At 30.6% G+C, this 10,181-nt stretch overlaps 1 protein-coding gene across 2 annotated transcripts; it reads left to right on the top strand.

The window, feature by feature from the left end:
* Positions 1-4,707: 4,707 nt before the first annotated feature.
* Positions 4,708-8,971, top strand: LOC124843202 (uncharacterized). 2 transcript variants are annotated; one of them, XR_015781326.1, is made up of 7 exons: positions 4,708-4,904; positions 5,118-5,563; positions 6,452-6,635; positions 6,751-6,975; positions 7,076-7,192; positions 7,835-8,152; positions 8,470-8,606. XR_015781326.1 is itself a non-coding variant. In XM_047319867.2 (7 exons), exons 1-7 carry the CDS (start codon positions 4,839-4,841, stop codon positions 8,683-8,685), a joined length of 1,488 nt encoding a protein of 495 aa, XP_047175823.1. In that variant the 5' UTR covers positions 4,712-4,838; the 3' UTR covers positions 8,686-8,971. The 2 variants fall into 2 exon arrangements, 1 of the variants encoding a protein (XP_047175823.1); XM_047319867.2 differs by having other exon boundaries at positions 4,712-4,904; positions 7,835-8,068; positions 8,470-8,971.
* Positions 8,972-10,181: the final 1,210 nt, after the last annotated feature.

The following is a 10,181-nucleotide window of genomic DNA, read 5'->3' as shown; positions in this document are numbered from 1 at the left end:
TAATTAAAATTAATATATTATATTATTTAATGAATAATAATAACAATAATAATTATATTAATAATTATTATTTATAATAATATTTCTATATTATTATTGCAACTATTGTTAATATTATATTTATAACAATAATTAAGATTTATTATTAGAGTTATTATAAAAGAACAGTATATAAAATCAAAAGTTCACATTTTATAGAATTCTATTAAATTGATAATAAAATTTCACAATAATAATATTAACATAATAGTTATTATAAATGTAATTTTTAGATTAAATATATTTTTGGTTATGTAAAAAATTGAATTACTTACTTTTCAAAACTTTGACGTAGATTTGATTCTTTTAATATAATTTTATTATGTTTATTTGACTTAACGTGTTTCATGATATTATTTTTGAAAAAGTGTTAAATACTGTTAGAAATGTTAAATAAATTAAATAAAATTATATTAAAAATAATAAATTCACGTATTTTTAAGGATAGAAATTAGATCAAAACTAATTTTAATTTTCATTTAAAGTTAATAGACTAAAATCATATTTAATTTTTATTTTTTTAATTGATATTAAATTTATTAATATTAATTTATAATAATTATTATTGCTATTAATATTATGATTATTATTGTTCACTTTTGTAATAATTTTTTGACAATTAATTGCATTACTGTAGGTGTATTGAATTTTAGTGGTCTACATACATATAAACTTTATTCATAAAGTGTTTTAGGTGAGATAGAAGCATAATACCAAATTAATCGTATTGAAGTAAATGGTACCTTGAATTAACTAGTAGTCATAAATAACACTGTCCTAATACAGAGAATTTGTTCCTTAGGGAATCCATTGCTACCACAAATACAAACACAAGATGTTTTCAGGAAATCAATTTTCAATCTTTTAAAAACTAACAAAATCAAATCCATTTTCAGGACAATCGATTCTCCACTTCAAGCAAACTGCAAAGTGTTTCTCCTTTGACTACAAAGCATAAGAATGAATGTGAATACATCCATTTTGGATGCACAGATAAAAGCATAAGAATAATAAGCTATAATTTCAAAAAAGATTACGGTTATTTACGTAAAATCATGATTAATGACATGTCTTTTGTAATAAAAATGGTAATCTTATATAAAAATACGAGGTTTGTTTTTATCACTGACAAAAAAAATACGTAAAAACAAAAACTTATGCCTAAGTTGTGTTTCATCTATAATATGATGTTTATGTATGAGTTTGAACATGAAATCCTATTTTAAAAGATAATGATAATAACACTATATACGTGTTATTTTGTGATTGGTTTATGTTGGTGTCTATAATTATTATTATTATTGATTGTGGAATAATTTTGAACCAGTCACAAAATGACATGTAAATAATGTTAAAATGTTATCAAAAAAATATTGTCAAAGTATCATTATCCATCTCAAAATACCACTTTTACCTCTTAGTCACAAATAAAAAAAAAGTTTTTTTCCTGGAAAAATAAATATTCATCCGAAAAGTCAAGTTCCATGAAAATCACGTGAGGGCACAGGCATAGGCATTAAAAAACAGAGAAGATGAGGTGATGATGTAATTGGGCACTCTCATAACTAAAAGAAAAAGCTAACAACTACCATACACTAATATAAGACAATTGATTACCTTTCAATGGAAAGAGATATCTCCCATTTGGAGATTTCTAATCTCGCTTTGTTTTTTTATTCCTTGAAAGTCGGAGATACATAAATGAACAATTAGGTGAAGATTGACACAATAAAAAAACAATGTCAATGAATTCGTTATTGTGTTCAAAATACAAGTAATTAAATTCTTAATCCAGCTTCTGTTTTCACATTTGTACCGGCATATCTCCTTCTAAAACAATCGAGAATATAGTTTTTTTTTCTACACCGACAAAGCTTAGTATTATTTGAAATTCCAATGTTAAATATGTTTTTAGATAAATAGTGATTTAAATATAAAAAATATTGATATGTTTCATTTTTTAATACAATAAAAATTTCATTTTAATAAAATAATTTTAATTTCATTTCTTCAGTGTTTTATTTGGTCGATTATCAACGTGGTCGAACATGTGTTTTTCCTAGATTAATAACCATGTGTGTATGTTAAACATTAATGAATTATTAATGATTTTAAATTTACAAAATAAAAAAAACGGTAACAAAATTTCTTTAAATCAGCGATAATAACAAAAAATTAATATGTATTCAATTATTTAAAATAATAATAAAATTCAAATAAAATTACAATTTTTATATTAAAATTGTTAAAATTGTGACTATTTTCTTATTATGTGTATTGTCTTATCTACTGTTGTTGACAAAATGAGTGAAAATAAGTATGTTAATTTTTATTATGATAATAAAATATAATAAAATTATAAATATTATTATGAAATTAAACATAAATATTTGTATAATTTTTATTTATTTTATAGGTATTTTTATGATCAAAAAAAGTTGTTAGGTTTAGAAGAACGACTGAATTAAAAATTACAGTTAAATTAAAAAAAAACACTTGAAAATAAAATTAATAAAATAATTATTTTAATTTAAAAATAAAGTCAAAACATAAATGTTTACACAAGAAAATAAAATTATATAGATATAGGTATAGTCGTATAAACAGTAAAAACAAAGCCTTGACATTTAAAAAAAAGAATTATATCAATCCTTTGGGCTAACCCAAGACTTGTCATGGGCTGAAGACCCAATAACTGTTGGCCCAAAACTCAAGCAAACCTAGTATCATTTAAAACTAAACCCTATACAAACACATGATAACTCAGTAGTATCTGTGCGAATGACAAACAATTAAAAACCTTTTGAAATTTCAATAACTTTAGTCTACAAGTAAATTAATTTGTAAAAGTTTATAAAATAAGGTTTTTAACTCGTATAAATTAATTCGTAAAAGTTTATTTTTAAATTAGTCATAGGAAAAAATTACGTATAAATAAAAGTATGGAAATTAAATGTAATTATTGGAAGAAATAAATTGTTTACAATTCTATTCATCATTAAAATCAATATCACATGCACCACCTTAAAAAATCAGTCCTGACAATCTGCAACATCTCTTATTTCGTAACGGAACAAACTTTTCTTTTGTAAAAATATCACTTAATCTTGATTTTGTGTTATAAACTATTAAATTAATTATTAATATTTTATTGGTAATAGTTCCGTGAATTTTGTTAAAAAATAATGATTATTGATATTAATAATCAGTATAATGAGTTACATCCTGTTCAAATATAAATGATTAATTTCTATCATTATAATAAGCTAACGTTGTAATAATTTAAAATAAAGATTAAATGTAAATTATAGAATTATCAAAATGAAATAAAATCCATGATCTAACTCGACATATAACGAGTTTAAATCAATTCAGTTAAAAATAATTTATAAATTTTAGTATAAACCAAAAATAATCCGACTCCATCTCACTAACTAGAACATAAAACAAATCAATTTTGTTTTTTTGAAATTTTTGAAAAAAGAGATTCATAATACTTTATTCTTTACTTTTGTCTTCATTAATCATTTGTTTTTCTTGTTTAAGTAAGTAAGGTATAATATAAGTTTTTTTAATTTCTCTTATAACTTATAACTTTATTTAGAATTGTGATTTAACTTTTTAGATGAATGTTTTTTTTTATTGTCTAAAATGAAAAAAAAAAAGATTTGAATTTTTAGAATTTTAGTTACATATTAAAAAAATATTATATTGAAGAAAAATAAATTGTGTTTTTTTAGTTAAGTGATTTAACTATTTAACTCATCGTGGTGGATGTTATTAAACTTAAGTTTTTCTGAGTTGGATTAAATAAGCTGAGGTAGATTGATTTACCAAATAACAAATACGTGGAGGATCGAACCCTTTGTTAACAGTTTTAATAAATTTAAAGTAAATTTTATTTTAAATAAAAATAATCATCATCAATAGTAATTTATGAAAAAATTGAATATGAAATAAATTTGAGCAATGATACTGAACTTACTTATGAATTTAAAACATTAAAGTTAATTTTATTTTAAGTATATCATTATAAATAAATCTTGTAATTCAACACTTACAGAAGAAATCGTGAATATATTATTCACGATTTTATATTAATTTATTTTATGATTTAGATTATATAATTTAAAATATAAAAAGTAAGGTCAAAATTTGGTTTATTCAGATATGAATTCTGATCTGTTTCTGGACCAAAGGAATAAAACGGAGAATTTGACTTTCTAGAAATGAAATTTGTAGCTGCTGTCGTTAACGGTGTTAGTCGGTAAATACTTATTTTTTAAAATTTATTACCAAATATTGTGTATGGGAATTTATTTTAGCAATTTGTGAAAATTAAAATACATATTATGGAAGCAGCCAAGCCATGACATTACAATCAAATAAAGCGCGTGATCGATAGAAACCCACCGAAAAGACTGTTTAAGAAAATGAAATGAAACTAATTTTGTTTGGATAAGAAGACATAGAAAAATTAATGTAAAATAATTTTTATGCTTATTATTTTTTATTAATCACTAATGTAAAATAGATACTACTTAATATATGGCAAATAAACAATTACCATATTTCTATCAAAATTTGTCTTTGATTGTAAAACAAAAAACACAGTAAAATATCAGTATCACTGTACTAATGTTTGAAACGCAAACCCTAGAAAATAAAATTAATCCTTCGTTCTTCAGCCAAAACCATTGACTTCGTTGCCTCGGAGGTTTCGCCTCGTTTTCTCATGTTTACCAAATTCATAATATATTCTACGTAGACAAAACAATGTTTCTTCTCCATTGCTCCCAATGATGGATTCCCCCTCTTCCTCTTCCTCCTCCTCTGAGTTCGTTTCCATAGCCACCGCCAATCAGGTACCTCAACTCCTTCCTGTTTTTAACTCTCTCAAATCAATCATTTTCGATGTATTTCTCTATGTACCTCGATAATTCAGTGTTAAGGACTATTTTCTTAATCTGGGTACAGCCAGTTGCACTCATTTGTCAATACACTGTAATAACTGTCTACGATGTACTTAATGCCCAAAAAAGATTACTTTGGAACTTGATTGTTGTGAATTGTGATAGAGTGCGGCCAGGAGCAGTGGAGAACGGGTGGCTACGGAGCAGTCGCGGCGGTGGCACGACGTGTTCTGGTTAGGAATATTCTTAATCCATTTGATTGGGTTTGGGTTCCTTCTGGGGGTTCTTGGTCTAAATAGGTTTGAGAGAGAGAATAGACTTAACATTGACAAGTTTACCTCCCGGTTTTCTGAGAACCAATCCGGGTTGACTGAGACTTACTGGCCCCTTTATGCTGCTGCTGGTGGGGTTGGGACTCTTCTTGGATGGGGTTGGTTGTTGTTGTTGGGCTCCCAGGCAACTCAAATGATGAAGGTGTCTGTTCACATACTTACCACTTACCTTGCTGTGGTCAGTGTTTTGTGTTTCTGGGCTGGCCAGATTTTCTGGGGGGTTGCTTTTGCCATTGGAGCTCTTCTGCAGTTCCTTTATGTCATATCAGTCATAGACAGGTATTGGCCTTTACAGGTTTTATGTTGATGTGGATTTCAGTTGTTTTTTTGTTTCTCAAATTGTAGACCGTAAACCAATGAATGAGTGGTGACGGACTCGGTTCGATTAAGCAAGTGATTTGGAACTTGAATCTTGACTTTTTGCGTATGGAGAAAACTTGGTTAAAGAGGGACAACTTATCATTCGATGAATATAGATCTCTCTAAGGATATTAATATCAGTAACTGACTAGGTTCTTGTAATCATACGTGTATCAGAAAATGTTGTGGGTTGTAGACAGAGATTGACCTTGAACGTTGATGTTATTATTAATGGTGTGTTTGAGAAGCCGTTTAAAATCCCATCAAAATCTCAGTCATGTTTAATTTATTGGAATGTGTGAAACGGCCGTTCAAAGTGGGAAACAAACCCGCACTAAGAATACTTGATTAGTGTTTTGTTTTTTGGTATCAATTCACTGTTTTTTTAGAATCCGAAAAAAATGTGTTTTCCGCCTCCATATAAGCAAATAGGACTGGATAGTAAGCTTTCTGAATATGTTGGTTTATCTAATAGTCAACAATGCATCCTGCTTTTGTTTTCTTCTCTGTCGTATGCAGTGAATGTAGTAGTTGATTGACACATTTTGTAGGAGAATATCACTGTTATGCAATTTTGAGTATATTCTTTTTGTTTGCCATTCAATCCCTACGGTTTCAACAGTCTCCCATCCCTGGAAATGCAAATAAGCAGATATTCAGTTTTTACAGAATTTTTCTTTGGGTGTCATCCAAAGATTAACGTTGCCAGCTTCTGATTTTGTGGTTAAGGTTTTTCTGCTGCTTCTTTTAGCCTTTTGTGTTGGTTGAGTCCATAAGATGGTTTATTGTGTTTATTTTCTTCTCCAGACTCCCATTTACGATGTTGATTCTGCAAAAGGCTGTGAAGATGATTTGGAATCTTCCTGAGGTTATGAGAGTGGCATATGCTTTTATGTTTGTTGTGCTTTTATGGATGGCCTTATGGTCATTTGGAGCAGCAGGTGTTGTGGCTTCAAGCATGGGTGATGGTGGACGCTGGTGGCTTCTTGTGGTGAGCTGGCAAGTTTTTTTCTTCATTCTATCTGTCCTTGTTCGAACTGGTTTTTGCATCAGATTACTAGACTTCCCGCATCTGATTATGCTAGTATTACAATTCATGTTTGCAGGTTCTCTCTGTGAGCTTGTTTTGGACAGGTGCAGTACTATGTAATACTGTGCATGTTATAGTGTCTGGGATGGTGTTTCTTGTTCTTTTTCATGGTGGTAGAGATGCAGCTTCGATTCCAGCTAACTCCTTAGTGAAATCTCTACAGTATGCTTTAACTACATCGTTTGGCAGCATTTGCTATGGTTCATTATTTACTGCAGCAATTAGGACACTACGATGGAAGGTAACCAATCATTATGACCAATTCCTAGTTCATTTCTTCCATTTATGAAGGTTTTTCTTGTTCATATTTTCTTCTTTTAAAACTTTGTTTTTTCTTCCAGATACGAGGATTTCGGTCTAAGATAGGCAATAATGAGTGTTTACTTTGCCTTGTTGATTTCCTTTTCCATCTCGTGGAGACTCTTGTTCGTTTCTTTAACAAGTATGCCTATGTTCAGGTATTCCTCTGTGACCGTGCCAGTAACTAGTCCTGTATATGATAGAAATTAACTAGTCCTCTATATGGCAATCAAATACAGGATTTGTGGTTTTTCATTTAAATTAACTGCTGGTATTGTGTAGTAAGAATATGTAAAAGTTCCTGGAAACAGGTTCACTGCAGTAACTTCAGTTTCAGCCACCCTGAAGTGAAAATCTCTTGTTTAGGATATAGTAAGGAACCAATGCAGATTCAGCGCTTCCAAAGGAAATGCCAATACCAGTTTGTTGTCATATCTTAATTGTTTTTTGAAGTTAAGGATATAAATTGGTTGAATTTCTAGGATGAAAGTCTGTCAAGATAAAGGTTAAAAGTGAATTAATAGAATGATTGTTACTAGAATTTGAATTACTAAAAATTTAGAAATATATGGAAAGCATTCCTTCTCTGTCAGCACTTTGCACAACGAGTGTAAAGATTAATTGAGATTACATTTGTAGGGATGACGCAAAAAGATTAACATGGGTTGTTTAAAACAGCTATTTATTTTTCCATGATAATGGAGATATAGTGTACAGTCAAGTTGTGTTGAAGTTTGTTGAATATACTGGTTCTTGGAAAACTTCTTCTGGCATGTTTTTAATGGTAACCTCCATTTCAGATTGCTGTTTACGGTAAAAGCTTTAACCGGTCGGCTAGAGATGCATGGGAGTTACTCCAGTCGACTGGGGTTGAAGCACTTGTGGCCTATGATTGTTCGGGTGCTGTGCTTCTAATGGGTACTATTTTTGGTGGACTGATAACCGGAACTTGCTCTGGTATTTGGGCATGGGTTAAATGGAGTGACAGAATTATTATGATCGGATCCACGTCCATGCTGATGGGGATGGTATTGGTATGTTAAAACAATTTCCTTGTTTAAAGCTTGCTCTTGGTGGGACTACATGCTGCTTGCTAAACTTTTTATTCTCTAAAATTGGTGAGGAACATTCAATGATTGTCCATAAACCACTTGTGATCAATTGGATTGCATCAGTATAATTGCTTCACACATGAGGGGTTTTCCATAAATCAAAAGGCTTGTATTATGCTTATCATTTTCCTGAAACATGTTGACCATTAAAATTATTCAAACTGCAATGTTGAATTTGCAGTTGTTTTTATATATATGAATGACAGCTAAATTAATGATGAAATGTCTTGTGTTCTACGTTCTGTCTGTCGTGTTTTGGCCATGAAAATCAGTCAAAGCTGTACATGGTTGAATGTGACTTAAAATATGCAATTATATTTCAGGTTGGATTGGCAATGGTCGTGGTTGAAAGTGCTGTTACATCCATATACATCTGCTATGCAGAGGACCCCTCATTGATTCAAAGATGGGACGCTGAATTTTTCAACCAAATGTCTGAGACACTTCATCAGCGACTTCAATATAGAAGTGCTCGAGCAAGGGAAGTTTTAACACACAATCGATTCGATGACCTTGTACCCCAAAACGCACGTATCTGAGGGATCATATTTTTTTGTACTACAACTTACGACAGTTTGTTTCTTCATTACATCAAGTCTTTTTTCAATTCATATTTTTCAGATGAATTAGTAGGAATAGGAGAAAGTCAAATGTTGCCTTGTGGTATTTTGTATCGGAAAGGGGACAGAGAGATGTAACTGTGCGTAGGGATTGTCCTGTCTGAAGGTGTATGAATTGATTTGTACAACAATAAACTACAAGATAATGTACAGTTTCTTTATATTTGGCAACTAAAAATGGACATGGAGAATATCAATTTTTTCTTACGTGTTTTTTTGGATGAATGCCATCGATGAAAGGGCATGAAAATATAGGGTTATTGGGCCTTAGGTTGAGGCAGTCAGACCCGTAAAACTAAAAACATCATGACCTTAAAAGGGATCTTTCAAAATCTGAGTTCATTAGCCATCTTTTCCTTCTCTCTCTAGAACTCTTATTTTTCCTTACCTTGCTCTGCCTTCTCTCTACCATTCCCTCACATTCAGCCATTGCATGTTGGATTAGGTGGTGTTCAAGTGACCGCGGCGCAGTGAGTTTCGTAACCATCCGATTAGATTTTCCTTCTTCAGCGGGGTTTGGTCATACATGTTGATGTGTGGGATGTATGAAATTGTAGCGTAAGGTCTGTAAACTGAATTGGTTGAATATAGCTGCTGTAATTGGGCGTGTTGGAAGTGCTTGAAGTAATAAATCTGTTATAGCTTGGTTGAAATCTGTCGTGAGTAGTAGTAGGAGGTCCTAGTCTTGGGTGCTTCCAGTATGGCCCAAGGTGAGTGATAACGGACTAACCTCGTGAGTGTGGTAGGGTGAAACCCATTGACAATGGCTTTGCAAAGCAGTAGAGGCCACCACGAGTGCATGACCCGTCATAGTTCTGCAATCATTCTAAGTCCAGCCGAGTCGAGTTTAAGTGCAACAAGTCATGTGGGTGTAGTGTACTGTATCTGTCTTTGCTTGCATATTGTTTGTGACTACTATAACATGATTTTTATATCTAGCTCACCCTTGTTTGTGTGTTTGTGTTTGCTTGGGTATGTTTTTCTTTTGCAATGATCATCCACTTAGATGTGAGCAGAGGCGAATGAGGTACCTCTGGAGCAGGCTTCGGAGGAAGACGGTGCTGCTGCTTAGTCTCCTTAGGATTCTTTTAATAGGATTTTCCTATGATTTCTATCATTTTGAAATACTCTATTTGCGTTTAAGTTTTAAATTATATCTCATTTTAAAATAACTGTAAGCTTAACTATCTTATTTACCGTCTACTTTAACTGTCTTTTTTTATATAAATATGGACTCATTATAGCTTCTATATAATATGAAATGTAACCATCGATATTAGTTTGAAAATTCCAACTTCATAATTAACATTTTTTTCTCCGTGTATATAGAATTTGAAATACAAATTTAGATGAAAAAGTTAGTGAGAAGTATTTACTAAACTAGTTGTCAGTGCAACATTGGGTAATAATTAGAA

This window comes from Vigna umbellata, chromosome 8 (assembly GCF_029865625.1).
Source record: "Vigna umbellata cultivar VRB3 chromosome 8, Vumbellata_1.0, whole genome shotgun sequence".
Classification (NCBI taxonomy): Eukaryota; Viridiplantae; Streptophyta; class Magnoliopsida; order Fabales; family Fabaceae; genus Vigna; species Vigna umbellata.
The sequence above is the reverse complement of the archived record's forward strand: the minus strand, read 5'-3'. Positions and strand labels throughout refer to the sequence as shown.